This window comes from Microtus pennsylvanicus, chromosome 10 (genome assembly GCF_037038515.1).
Source record: "Microtus pennsylvanicus isolate mMicPen1 chromosome 10, mMicPen1.hap1, whole genome shotgun sequence".
NCBI lineage: Eukaryota > Metazoa > Chordata > Mammalia > Rodentia > Cricetidae > Microtus > Microtus pennsylvanicus.
Window position 1 is genome coordinate 108,310,239 of NC_134588.1, and position 15,051 is coordinate 108,325,289.

The 15,051-nt window shown below is 45.9% G+C and overlaps 1 protein-coding gene across 6 annotated transcripts in view; it reads right to left on the reverse strand.

Annotated features, from left to right (window-relative positions):
- The window catches only part of Prox1 (prospero homeobox 1), a 51,394-nt gene that overhangs the window by 24,110 nt on the left and 12,233 nt on the right, over positions 1–15,051 (reverse strand). For 4 of the 6 annotated variants that reach the window (XM_075989453.1, XM_075989449.1, XM_075989450.1 and 1 more), the window contains 2 exons: positions 10,465–10,570; positions 4,254–4,448 (listed from right to left, as the gene is read on the reverse strand). In XM_075989453.1, coding sequence (XP_075845568.1) covers positions 4,254–4,448; positions 10,465–10,570 — 301 coding nt within the window. Of the gene's footprint in view, positions 1–4,253; positions 4,449–10,464; positions 10,573–15,051 lie in introns of all 6 variants that reach the window. The other 2 variants (XM_075989454.1, XM_075989455.1) reach the window with 1 other exon arrangement.

Below are 15,051 nucleotides of genomic sequence, written 5' to 3' on the forward strand. Positions count from 1 at the left end.
CCCTTCAAAGTGAAGTGAGAATAAAACACAGAGCTATACACCATCACACCTGGAAAGATGGATTTCTTGCTGCCAATCGCATTACACGGGAGAGGCAGGGGTGGAAGATGCAGCTGAGATCGCACACCTTCTCCCTGCACGTCTGTAACTCCGTCTAGAAACGACACACCCCAGGCTGTGGAGTCGACTCCCCTCCCTTTGGTACAAACCAAAGGTGGCCCTGCTTTCTCCCTTCAGTTCTTCTCCCGCGTTCCCCTGGGCTGTCTCAAACTCTCAACACCCCGAGTTTGGGTGCCGTGCCAAGAGTCCTGGCTATTGTGAAAGCTGATACAAAAGGCAGGCAGAGTAAGCGCTCCGGTCACTTAGAAGGCCAGGGAGGACAGAGCTCTGCAGGCCACTCCCTCCTGCCCGGTGACAAACCTTCCTCAACTGCTTCCTGGTAGGCCAGGAATGGGCAGCCTCTCCTCTGCAGAGCCACTAGAGTCAGAGACTGAAGGAGGCTGGTGCTCAACAAGGGCAGAGGACACAGGCTGGAGGGTGGCACCCAGGGCCTCCCAGAAACCAGCAGCAGGAGACAGAAAAGAAGGAAGAAAACGTCCTAGTACTGAAGGGGAAAGTCAGAGGGAATCCCTGCTCCCTGTCCACTGCATGGGCCCCGCCCACTTGGAATAACCTAGAAACCATTCAAGCCTTGCCTTCATTCTTCTGTTTCTATCCTTGTCACTGCTGGTGCCCCCAGCAGGAAGTTAAAGCCATGAATCCCCACAAAGGAGTATCAGTAAACAGTCAACAGGTGCTAGCTACTTTATTATTGCTATATACAATTGGTGAGAAAGTGTGCGTGTGTGTGTGTGTGTGTGTGTGTGTGTGTGTGCACGCACGCACGTGCATGTATATGTTTGATTGTGTGGGGACATGTACATAGTGCGTGTGGCAGTCCGAGATTGGCATCTCACGTCTTGCTCGGTCACTCCCATCTTATTTTTAAGACAAGGTCTCTCACTGAACCTGGAGCTCATGGCCCCTGAGTTCCAGAGATCTGCCCTCCCACTCCCCCTTCCCCCAGCTTTGACACGGGAGCTGGGGATTAGAACTCAGGTCCTTGTGCTCTTCTGGCAAACATTTTACCAACTAAGCCGTCTTTCCAGGCTTAGGAGAATTTTAATATGTAATCTATAAGATGTTGGATGGTTTGAGCAGCTAATAGGGGGATAGCCTGTTCCTTTGTACTGACTGGATCTCTGAGCATCATAGAGATGTAACCCCTGTCTCTACTACGCTTCATCTCTGTTTAATGTTCTGGAGACAGAGACTACGTTCCCACCTTCCCCTCTAGCTTATGCTGAAGCTCCTGGTCTATTTTAGTTGACGTTAAGAAGAGAGACTTCAATGCAAGAGTGAAGCTGTGCACACTATCATCCCAGGCATTCGGCAAGAGGTGCCGGGGCTACTTTTGGCTCGCAGCCACAGCCCACACTGGCAAAGCTGCAGAGATAAGAACAGTGGCTTTTTAAGCATCTCACTTAAGCAGTGACCTCCATGCTCAAAGGCACGGAAAAGGAGGGACCCCTTATCTGAAGCCTTGTAAGTCAATGTGCCAGACTCAGAGGCTGAGTTAAAATCTATTTAGTGGTGGTGTGTGTGTGTGTGTGTGTACACATGAGTTTGTGTGAGCACGAGTAACAATGTTAGGGTACGAGCTGCTGAGTCTTGCTTTCCACATTTCTGGAGAGAGCCCATGTTTTGTTTCTTGTTGGTTTTTTTGTTTGTTTGGTTGGTTTTTTTTTTGGGGGGTTTTGTTTATAAGTGAAGGAGGAACCAGCCTCAGAATAGTCCAATAACTTGCCCAAAGTCACATGAGAAGTGACAGGATTCCTGCCTAGGCCCCACTCTCCCCACAGTGGAGCAGTCTTAAAATAGACTATGCAGATAAAGGCGAGGTGGCCTGGCTGGCAGTGGATTTGATTCCCAGAGAGAGAGCTATCAGATGGTAATCATATGAAGGAGGCTTTGGATGATGCTAAACGGAGCAGCTTGCTGGGTACCTCTTGATGCCAGTGTCTCCTGCTTGTGCCGTTCTGCTGCCTGTGCTGGGGATAGGGGATTAAATTTCAGCAGGTAGGTTTAAGTGCCCTGAAGATCCCAGTGTGCATTTAAAGGGCCTGTCCCTTCTGGCCCGAGATCAGAAATTGCCTAATGAACACTGGGTAGTCTTTTTATGGAGACCGAGGCACCTGCCCAGCGTGTATTTGTTAAAATATAATGTGATTAGTTCACTGGTGGGCAGCAGTAGCTCCTGGGGTAGAGTCTTGGAAGAGAAGAAACAAGAAGCTAAATTCTTACGCAAGATTTCTCCAAATATCTAGCCACTTGCAATGATTTCAGCTTTGGAAGGCAACATTGTTGCTGTTGTTTTTCATGACAGGGTTTCTCTGTGTAACCGCTCTGGCTGTCTTGGGACTTGCTTTAGACCAGGCTGGCCACCAACTCCCATGTCCACCTGCCTCTGCCTCTCCAGTGCTGGGATTACAGGCATGTGCCACCAAACCCAGCCTGGAAGGCAACATTTGCTTATAATTTATCCACACCATCAACCAGTGTGGTGACAGTGGAGACTTTGAAAACAGAAGGGGTCTAGGTGGCTCAGAGGATAAGGTAGTGAGTGGCCTTGCAGTCAAGCTTGGCGGCCTGAGTTCCTTCTCTGGGATTCACGCGATGAAAAGAGAAGAAACCACTGGCTCCCGCAAATTGCCCTCTGGCCTCCCCACTCTCTAGACCTCTCTCTCACACACAGTAAATAAACAAATAAGAAGATAGTGGATTTGAATTCCAAGAACTCCTATTTTTATCACATTCAGCAGAAGAAAATCTTTCAAACCGTTCAAATTTTCAAGGAAATATTTTGACTTCCCCTTTGTGAAACTTGCATGCCCATTCTTTACAAGCTCAGAACTGATCTGCATTGCCCAGAACAACAGGGAGGAGAGCTGGAAAGGAATGAACAGGCAGTGAAAATATACTACCCGGGAGAGAGAGGGTCAGGTCTCTCTACAGACAAAGCCAGACCATCGGGGTTCCTCTTTCCCTTGACATAAAGATGTTTCTGGGTATCACTGGGTACTTATCTATAGAACAAGAATACTAGCATAAGGTCCCTCAGATTCCTGCCTCGCAGTGGCACGGGATCTAGCCAGGAAGGTTTAAGGAATGATCAGCGTAGTCAAGGCACAGCTGGTATGGTCTACCCTCTTCCCAGGGGCTGTCTATAGAAGTCCCCCCACTCCCCACCCCCACCTCCAGCTATTGTTGCCCAGACCAGCAGGGCTCAGCAAATGCCTTTGTGAGCATTGGGAGCTTGCTCTTGTGGTCTCATGCAGTCATCATGTCGATGACAACTGTGTCAGGGCTCGGCATCAGCCCGTAAAGAAGCACCTGACTCGCAGCCCACACACCTTTCATTGTTGCACGGATATGGCTTCCTGGAAATTGTCTGTATCGCTGTGCGCACGTCTAGAATGGTCCCATATGTAAGAGGAACGCACAAGCTACTCATCCCTCCCCAAAGCAAACATAAATAAACACCAAAGTCAGGCTGGCGAGATCTCTCAGTGGGTCAACGTTCTTGCCACAATGCCTGAAGACTCCAGTCCAGTTCCTGGGATCCACATGGCGGAGGGAGAGAACTGGCTCCCACAGTTGTCCTCTGAACTTGGTGGGCACTCTATGGATCAAGGACAGCCCCCGCTCCTCACACAGTCAAGGCCACACACTTGTGGACACACACTAAACAAATACATAGAAATGCAACTAAAAATTTATAAGCAAAAAAAAATGAATGCAATCTTTTGAAATATACTCAGTAAATTCTCACGCCACTTCCTCCCAGGAAGGACATAGGTGAAGGTGGAAATCATGGAATCACTTCTCAAGCAGACACTTTTGCAGTTACATTGCACACAGTCTGTACCCTTCAGTTCATGTGTGTACCCCACAACATAAATGAAATCATCCTATGTTTGCCCTTTGCTTCAGACTTTTCAGTTCTCTTGCCTGCGTTCTCTTCCACGTAAGCTGGATGGGGGGGGCGTGGAAATGGAATGGCTGTGGGGGAGACACATGATTCTCCTGGTTGTCTGCATGCTACCATGAATGCTTAATTAAGAAACCATTGCAAAAAAACAGAGTCCTTCCCAAAGAGCATGAAAACAAATAACGAAAGAGGAGACGACCAAAGCCTGAAGGCTGGCTCCTACCTCAAAGTCATTTGCTTTGTTGTAGTGCATGTTGAGGGCTCGGTACAGCTCACAGTCTCTGGTGATGGACAGCTCTTCTGTGCTGGTGACCCCATCGTTGATGGCTTGACGCGCATACTTCTCCATCTGAATATAGTAAAACTCACGGAAATTGCTGAACCACTTGATGAGCTGGGAGGTAATGCATCTGTTGAACTGTTAAATTTAAATGTTGAAAACGGTGAGCATGCCGCTGCTCTTCTGTCAGCTGACTTCGCGTAAGTATCAGTATCAGGAGCATTTTTAATGTTTCCCTCCCCATTCTACCTGGAAAGCGAGGTGGTAAGTTCCACCAAAATGGTGGCAAGAGGAACAACCATTCTCACAGAGTATTAGAAGGTACACTCATGACAGAAACCACACTCTCTACACCACTCCAAGTGGAGAAGCCATAGTCTAAGTCAGATTTTCCATGGATGGATTATCTCTTATTTACAGAAAACCCCACTGTTCTACCTTCAGTAGAGGGCATGCATCTGCTTATTGCATGGAGAACCACTGGAGCCAGGGTCCTAGGCAGAGTTGGTACTTCCAAGCTCCAGTATGACGTCAGCAGCAGTAGGACATGGTGTGTGTGTGTGTGTGTGTGTGTGTGTGTGTGTGTGTGTGTGTGAGAGAGAGAGAGAGAGAGAGAGAGAGAGAGAGAGAGAGAGAGAGAGAGAGAATGGGTGTGTTTAGGACTGTCTGTGAATGTGTGAGATTGTGTGTGACAATGTGTGTGACAGTGTGTGTGTGTGGAGACTGAAGACAGGCCCCATGCATGCTAGACACATGCTCTACCCCTGCACTATATCCCTAGCCCTGTGTATATTTTAAATAAGAATTTCTATCACTATGTGGCAATCGTATTCAATGAGGGAAACCTGGCTTTCTCTAAAATGGTAAGACTCATTTGTGCATAGGTTTTGGTGCTGAATGACCCCACACCCATGTCTCTGTAATCCATGCATTTTACAGTTCGGCCACCGTATTTACTTCCAGTGTGGTCTGGGGAAACCTTGATACCTGTCCCTGTGTTCTCTGCAACCAGGACTTGCAAGGCCCATGGCCCCTTCCCTTGACTGCCGTGTTGTCTGGGAGGCGTGGTTAAGATACAGTTCACAGATGGCAGAGACAGGACCTTTATTACGTTTCTTTTTAAATGCCACGTTACTATAGCATGATTGGGCTTTAAAAGTTTGTTTACCCAGGTTTCCCAACAACCTTTGAAATGAAGATGTCTTCCTGGATGGGCAAATGGTCCCATCCTTATTGACTGCTTTCCTCACGAAAAGGACAGGTGTGTCCTAACTTGGCAAGTCAGAACCAATAAATCCATCGCTTTCTATGGGGCAGGCTGACAGACACCCCTGCCTTTTGCCATCAGGTCCATTCCCTTCCCTGAGCCCCCAGAAAAGGGTGTCCATCCATCATATATCAACAAGGAACACTTATCAAATCCTGGCCCTGAGAATCTCCAGGCTGCAAGAAGCTGACAGCTAAAGTGTGTGGGGGGCTGTAATTACTGCAGAAAGTTGTTTCTCTACCAGCACAGATAACAAGCGAATGAAAATTTATGGCAGAGAATAGAAGTCACAAGGAAACAGAAGCAGAGGACTGGTGTTCCTCCCAAAAGGCCATCTTGCATCCTAATTGCCGTGGAGTTGCAAGGGCCCTTACAGATAATTGAACAGAAAATGATTAAGTCATCAGCAAACCGCTTCTGCTTGCAAGAGTTCAAACATGTACTTAACCTGTCCAAGAATTATATTTTCCCTCTGTGCGCCTGCTCTGTCTCCATTCAGCCTCGCGGGGAACCCGATTAGAAAGACAACTGAAGGACCCCCGTTATCTGATCTTCTGGTGGCCGATTTCAATAGAACTTAAACCCATTACGATTTGCTGAACTTGGACTTCTTTCCATTTTATCTGAGCAGTAAAATACACTGTCCAAATTTCCAGACACTGAGATAAGGCCTACAGGCCCCCGTGACGGCTAACTGTTCCTTTTTAATTCTTTTAGAACAAGAAACAAAACATTACAAAATGATAGCAGGCTGGGCACTGGGGAATGAAAATTGCTTTGACATGGAGATTAGGCCTCTGTATTGTTACAAGACATTGTCTCATATGGACAAGAGTACTGTAGAAGGAAAAAAATAGAGGGGCATTTTTTTTTCTAGAATGGTCATGAATGACCTAATGGAGGGGGACAAAAAAGTAAGTGCGCTTGCCATTATGAACGAACGGGACATAAAGGGAGATTTAAAGCGTATTGTTGGAGGCTGGAAATACCAGAGAGAGAGAATGGGCAGAAACAACAGACTCCAAACCCGAGATAGGCAAAAAGAGCAGTGTCCACAGCTCAGAGAGCGGAGCTTTCACCGCCACCAAGGGGTACGAAATGTGTTCTGTTTTCCGTTCCTGGCTAAGAGCAAAACGCAAGCGGCTTGTTCTCTAGATCTTCACGTGAAAGGAGGGAAAGAATTCAACTTTAAAAGAGTTAATTCCGTGTGCTCTGTGTAGCGCTTTACGAGCAAAGGATCAATTGTTCTATAAAGGCAAGCTCTGTAGTGTGCTAATGTGTTACTGCAAAAACTAATCGCTTCAATAAAGAGGCTGTGTTTCCAGAGTGTGCGAGCCTCCGTGACTTTGATTAATACTTCCCACGGGACATCTCAGCCTCAATATGGGCTGGAGAAACTTCCTAAATATTCAATGAGCATGGTCAAAAGATGTATAAAACAAATCAACCTGACACCTTAATCCGGCTAGGCAGCAGTTGACTCAAGGGGTGGAGGGAACGAGATACATCATTTAACACGGCAGGCTTGAAAGGCTGTGAACGCCTGCTCCTCAAAGCTGAGATGACACCGAATCTGTTGTGCTTAGTGGTCTAGGAGTTATTGGTGTGTATGTTAAAATCACCCAGTGGTGAACATCCTGGCATTTCTTGTACAATTCACAAACATGTTCTCAATGGGCCTGAAAGCAGGATGAACAGAGAGCTGTTTGCTAAGTGTCCGTGGAGGGAGTGGAGTCTCTGAGAGAACACAGAACTCTCGATTCTTACTGGAGCAGCTAAGCTAAGGTGGCCCAGGACTTGTCTCTCGTGTCCACCATCCCGGCACCGCATCTCTGAGGGCCTGTGACCCCTTCTAACTCTTCTCCTGGGTGACGGTGGGAGCCACTTGGGGAATGGCCAACAGTGGTCCAGGCCTGGAGGGAGACATGCAGTCATGTGCCTCACTTGGTCTCAGCTCGCGTTCAGAAGAAGGATAAGCTCCATCCAACACCTGTTCTCCAGCCATGGCTATGGCAGACATCTAGCTAGCATCTAACTCAAGAAATTAAATAGTTTCTGCATATACTGTTTCTCCTGGTTGTTTTTATTGCAAAACGAATGCATAGTCACCAATTTGAAGTGGAAAAGACTCAACAATTTGAAAGAGTATATCTTATTAGGGTTAGGACTTTTTTTTTAAAAGATGAACGTGCCAAACCAAGTGCTGTATGTCTTTTTCAAGAAATATAACCAGGTGGCATTTCTGATGAAATTCTAGGATCCCTTTCTCAATTTCTAGAGGTCTCCGAATTCTAAAGTGGTTTCTTGAATCTTAACTGCAGTAAAACTTTCCCTGTGCATCCATACATAGCACAGTGTCTGTTTCTTTTAGCCTTAAAAAGAAACAGATAATGACTTATGTAGATATATGTGATCAGCATAATAGACACATGCTTGTACAGGAACAGGGAATCGACAAGACGTGGGGTCACCCGAACTTTAGGGAGCTTGGGCTGCTCTGCACTGTCTTCTCAAAGGTCTGAAGCGCTTTGTTTCAATTGGCTCCTGCGCACGTCACGCAAGCATCCCTCTCGTTAGCTCAGGGAATACAAATTCATTTATTACAAGCCCAATCGAAAGATGTAATTAGGAAACTTAAAAATGTATAATTCATTCCAAAAGTGAAAGAGAGATGACCTTGTGTGGCTTTCTGCTGTGGGTGGCACATGGTACTGTTGTCTTTCATTACAGAGGATCATTATTGTTCAACTAAACTCATACAGACTTTAGCCACTTCCCCTCCTAGTGGGGTTAAAGTATGGACCGAATCTATAATTGAATATTAGTGCATTTAAAAATAAAACATTTGCCCAGGTACTTTATCGTGGCTTGGACAGAGTAAGTGGTTCCATGTGCAGTTAGGTTTACTCGCTGCGTTCTGAGGGAACGAGAAGCTTTTTTTCCTCAGATCTATCTCAGTCCCTTGGCATTCATGCAAACACACAGAATTAGGACATTATTAATGCCCGTATCTACTCCTGAGTAGTGCTGTTTGGCTCAAAATGGCTTGGGTTTTCTACCCCCACATCCCGGGAGGCTCATTTCACTACTGTGTGACCAGTGTTTAAAAAGTTCTTTGGTCAGTCTCTGAATGGAAGAAGGTGCTATAGAAAAACATATGAGACAATGTCATAACATTATAAAAATGCAACAGATTATGGCGGAGAGAGGGGTGATCCAGGAGGTAACAGGACACACGCATGTGTGCACGTGGCACACACATGATAACCCTCCTCGTCTCCTTTTTAGAGCCAAAGCCAGGTTGGCCAGGTCCTAGAAGGCTTTCAGGCATCTCCACCTGACAACCAAGGACAGCTACGAATGTAGACAAGTTTACTAAAAACATTATGAAAAATTATTTTTGTGATGTGTGTGTGTGTTTATCATTACTGCTAAACTAAAACTCAGTTCTTGAGTAGGAGCTTTGGAAATGGCAACGTCCTGTCCCACTGTCAAAAGGTTGGGCATGCCTGTGAATGAGACTAACAATGGCCAGTCCTCCACCACTTGCTCCAACCAACAGGTCCACTATAGAGTGCCACCCACCAAATTCAGGTTCTTTCCCTGACCCCCATGGCACCAGCCTTCTGTGTGCCTATGGTTCCCTTTGCAGCCTCGGGCTGCTTTCCCCACTCTGCCCAGTTAGTTGGCGCTGGAAAAGAACACACCTCCCACGTAAGCAACACAGCAAGAGAGAAAAGGCTGAAGTCAATACATAGTTCAGAAGCAAACAGAAGGAAAACAAAACTTCTCCCATAAGGCCAAATTAAATATTAGTGACGAAACCAACATGAACAGGCCTGCCAAAATGCAGCCATAGGCTCGGCTTGGGCCTGAGATGCAGGCCAGCATGAGTGAGGGAGAGGAGGAAAACAAGCTCATCTTGGTGGCTTGTGAGACCTGGGTGGAAGAAATTAGAACCTGTATACACTGAGGTAGGCAGGGGAAGGGTTGGGGGGCACCCAACCCCCCCAAACCAATCTCAGCTAATGTAATGTTTATCAAATTCCTTGGCTAATGATACCATGAGTGCCATTCTAATCACCAAAGCCCGGTCCGTTTTTAAAAAGTTACACATGATTAACACAACTCCAGGTTGATGGAGATAATTACTTCAAACCCACACACATACAAAACACAGGCACTTGTGCATGCACACACACATGGACGCACGCACACACATGCACATGCATGCACCCGGCCCCAGAGAGAACCAAGAGGTCCCAGTATTCTGCAGAATGAGGGGGGCTGCAGCTGTAGGCCGACAGCTTTCATATCCTCATTTGAATAATGTGTCCTGAATCTGTCACTTTATTCATTCCCCCTTATGCTCCGTGTACTCTACATCAACAACAAATTAAGTTGTAAATAAGAGACAATCATCACTTTTGTTTTTAAGCAGCTACTGCATAGAGAATTTCAGCGTTCGCTCCTTTCGACAGGAGGCGAGGAGGTGCTGAGAGTTAGCGTTCAGAGGCACACATACAGAGAAATCAACAAAAACAGAAACAGTTTACTGCTGCAAAAACAGTGGATTTTTTTTCCTGGAACATCCAGACATTACCAAGAGAGATTTCATCCAGGAAACTACTAAAACACATAAAGACAGAGGCAAAGTCTCCTGGACCGCACTGGTCACTCATGTGAATTGGGAAACAACCTCAGGTCTTAATAGACAAGCAGTATTTTTGCTTCGCACCTTTGGACAAAAGGACAAGAATGGCCACTCATCCACAGCCCAGGCGTCATGGGAAGTTGACCCCACACTCATCTCCATTAACTCCCAAGAGTCCGGACCACTGCTGCACCCATAGACAACGAAAGAGGGGGAATAAAAGCGGCCCCTACCTTCACATCAGAGAAGTAGGTCTTCAGCATGTTGGAGCTGGGGTAGCGGGTGTAAAAGAACATGAGCTTTGCCTTTTTCAAGTGATTGGGTGACAACCCTTCCTGCATGTAGGATGCAATCAGTTAAGGCACAAACAAGGTTAAATGAAAGGGGTTATCCCTCCTGTCCCCATCTCCACACATACTCAGAGAGTCTAGAGTCCCCACAAGCCTGGGAAAGCTGAGAGGTCACCCATATGGGTTGTGGAATCCATCACTGACTGGCCACCTTGCTCACTGCCTGTTTTGGATTGCCGAAGGAAATGGTTAGGATGCTCAATTCGGTTGCATATTCTTGGCTAATTCCTGATGCGGGTGGCCAAGCCCTCCTCCATTTGAAGTCCAGTACGCTATCCATACAGTTCACTTGTTGCTAAGGAGATGGACCAGCTTAACACCACTGCCGGAGGCTTACCTAGGAGCCTTGCTCCCTGTCTGCAGTTACATTCTGTTTGCTCTTTTCTGCAGTTTGCCTGTGGTCATCACACCGACCTAGGTAGGGCTACACAGCACGTTATTCTGAACATGATCATGCAAGCTCCATGTCCCCCCTTGCAGCACTGTCACGGTGAGGCTTCAAGACTCAGTTTCTTCCTATCTTATTCCGATCGTCTTTGAACAGTTTCTTTTAGCGGCAATTCAAGCTTGGGAGGGGTAGTCTGGCAGGACAGAACAAGGAATGTGGTGTTGCTTTTGTTAAGACAACAGTTCAACACCAAATACAATTTGCCCATCCTGGATTTATAGTTAACTCCTTTGAGAATGACACAGTAGTCGGGGGCTAACAAATCAATACATGTGGGTTAGCGGATCAATAAGTAGCCACTTACCCCAAATAAGAAGGCCTATTTATCTGGAAACATCGTCACCTTTTAGATCTGTAAACAGTGGCAAGGAAAACAGTTCCCAGGAGAATGGGAGGCTAACCATAACAATCCAGGCTGCCTGATTCTCTCTCAGATTCTTGGCACTCCTCAGCAGGCTCCGAGCTGGGATAGCTCTGGTCACATCTGTGCCGCAGCCTGGCCCTGCCATTTCCTCAGCAAATTAATGGCTTTATAATTTATCAGAGATGAAGATGCACGTGGAGAAAATCAATGTGGTCCCCACAAGGTCAATTAAGGGTCCTTCCTAGAGGTTCCTCTAAGGACTCTCTCTTAAAAGAGAGTAGGGAACAAATAAAGGAGGAAAACAGAAAAGCAAGTGTGTGTGTGTGTGTGTGTGTGTGTGTGTGTGTGTGTCCCACACATGGGAAGCTACCCAGTGAAAACCTCACACCTTAGGAAGAAAGATCAGATAAACAGACATTTGGGAAAGAGAACAGGTTCCCAGTGACCTCCATGAGGAATGGGACTATGAGTTGTAGGAATAGTGGGGAACCAGAAAGGATCTAGAGAGGTACAATCAAATCAATATCGATAAGCTCTGACTACTCCTGACCAAACACTCAGCCATGAATGTGTTCTGGGGACATCTTCCTTTATATCCTATGTTGTTAATGGAAAAAAAAGAAAAGAAAAGAAGATCGTCATTTTTTAAATAGAAAAGTTAACTATGGTGGTTCTGTGTGTGTGTGTGTGTGTGTGTGTGTGTGTGTGTGTGTGTGTGTGTGTTTAACTGAGAATAAACACCGAAGAAAGAAATTTTGATTTTTCTATGTGGAAGCCAAAGCAGCTTAACTGGACTTGTGTTTTTGTTTAAGGCCCTTAATGATCACAAAGACGGCAATTTATGGCTGACATACTTGTTGTGCCAAGGAAAAGCTGAAAGGTCTCGCAGTAACCTCCATTAGACTGATGGAGACAACGAAAGGAGCCGGGCACTTCAGGACCATCTGCCCAAACGGATAAGTGAAATCTCAGTCGCAAGCTGCTCCCAGCCTCACGATAAGAGTTTTCAAACGAGCCCCAACTCGGATGAACATCTTCGATCTGGGCTCTAATCTTTTCTCTCTCAGGGCCCTGCCTATGATTCTAAGTCCCAAATCTTGTAGATTTGGTCTCATACAAAAGACAAACTGTTCAGCCATGTGTCTAAGAGAGGCACAGAGCTGCCCGAATACCCTGGGGCTTTCTGTCCATCTCAATTTTACTAAGATATTTTAGCTTTTTGTATTTAAAAAAAATCCATTCCCTTTTAAAATCAGAATTTAGAGACTTTTATTTAATGAAAAAATTAAAACATTATTTTGATCTGGATTGCTCAAGTTTTTGCTTCAAGATGTTTCTGGCACCATCCGCCCAAAGAGAAACAGACCCTGCCTCTGTCCCTTGCGATCCTTCTGTAATTAAGATAAAATTCTCATAAAATATATGTTTCTAATAAACTATTAAAAATAGCTAATGAAACATTTAAAAGCCAGCAGTTAGATAATCCTTTTTTTTTGCCTCCTCAAAATCAATCTGAACTGACCAATTGGTTAATTTCCCTTTTAAGTGCTTGTGCCGAAAGCAACTGCTCTTCCAAGAAGGCACTAGCCGTTTCCTGGATACTTACACACGCACAATGACTCACGATGGAATAGATTCAGTAAACATACAGCTGTACTGAACACGCGCTAAGCTCCATTCAAGGCCAGGAGAGAAAATGAGCACAAATAAATATTAAGGAGGTGAAGGGGTGGGGGAGGGGAGGGGGTGCAAACAAGCGTTGTCCCGGCAGCTCGCGCGCGCGGCTCCATTCTCTGAGCCTCAGCTTTGTGAAGACAGATGACATCCAATTCTATGTGTAATGCAAAATAGACAATAACTGCAGAAACTTGAGACGGCTGCCAGGTGTAAAAAAAAAAAAAAGAAAAGGAAAAAAAAAGAAAAGATGATAAATCCATAAATTAATGAAAGACATCTGCTTGGCATATAAAGGCTCAGGGAAGGAGCGGGGTACAGCTGGACCTGGGAGTCCAAACAACCTGAGAGTCTCAATGCGGTTTGTTTACCAAGCACAGTATAACCTTACCTAAACAGCAGCCGCAGGAACAGCTCAGGCAGCAAAAAGGCAAATGCAAGAAGAATAGGCCCTGAAGGCTACAGGAAGAAAAAAAATTCCCCTAGTTGAACTCTGGGTTCTAAGCTGCAGTTCCACACGGGGAAGAGGGTTTTCCCATTTTCTAAACACTTTGAAACGGAAAGAAGTTTCCTTCTCTGATTTGTTCTGATGCTTCCCTGAGAAAATTCAACGGATTTTTAGCTCTCATTTAAGCGACAGTAATAGAGCAGGCTGTCACTCTCCCGGGAGCCTGACATCAGAGAGCTGGATACGGGATTTTGTTTGTTTGTTTTAATGACTTTTTTTTTTCTGGAGATGGTTAGGTTAGTCATTCAGGATTTCATATATGTGTTAAATTCCGAGGGCCTCCAAAGCTTCTAAAAATGTCAAAGATCACACTCACACATATATTCCCAGCATGAGGGGTGCTGAGGCAGGAGGATTGCTGTGACCTCAAGGCCAGCCTAGGCTACACAGTGAGACTTTTTCTCTCAACAAACCAAAAAGAAGAAGAACAACAAAACAACCATCATTTTAAACTGGTGTTTCATGTTGGACTTCAGTTTGTCTAGTGAAACGGTTTTTCCTTCTCAACCCCAAATATTCCCGGGACATTCTTTGCACATGTCAAGCCTTCTCAGAGAACAGGCTGAGGACCTCCAGCCTCACATCTCATAATGGTTCATCTGACAACCTTGTGCTTGAGCTCGGGGGATGCAAATGTGAAAGGCACACACAAGGCTATTTTTCTTGAGATGCAAAGAAGATGAGAGACAAGGAACGTCACAAAGAGAGACAATTGGCTAGCGATTCTTCGGGAATTTGACTATAACTTAATATTTGATTAAACTGATCCATTTGCAAAGACAGTGAATGCACTGTTTTATACCCAAGACACGAGCTCTTGGACCAGGTGTACTGAAGTTCCGGTGGACATGAACACAACCGTGACTTCCTTCCTTCTAGGGGGACTACCAGGCCGTGAGCCTTTCAAACACAGATGACAGACATGTTCCACGGAGCCTGAGCCATGCGAGAAGCTGGCAGTCAGCACTAGTCCTTATCATGGCCACTGCACTGGGAAACAGGAAGGCCCTTCGGAGTAAGAAAGGGGTGTTCTTGAAGGGGGAGATTACGTAGTCCTGGAGTGATTGTTCTTCACCTAGCATGGAAAAGACCCTGGGTGCAATCCCTAGCAGGCTGAGGGTCTGAAAATAAAAGTTATTCATGACAATTTAAAGAACTCTAAATGCACACTAATGTTTGCAGTCTGCACGTACCATCCCAATACACTTCTACTTGCTCCATCGATATCTTCCCCCTAGGGCCGTGTAGTCTAAAAACTGAAGTTAAACATTCCTTGCTGTGATTCCTCAAGATTTTATTAATCAAAGCTTGAGACTCTCCCCCCCCCCCTCCGTCTAAAACAGAGCAGAAAAAAATGGTCTGTAGAGCAGAAGTCTCAGGCAGGTGAACCATGCCTAGGGGAGCAGGTGCTACGTGGGAAGAGGATTCCCGCTGTGGCTTGCCTGTCCTTTCTTCTGACACCCAGGCCTAGTGACA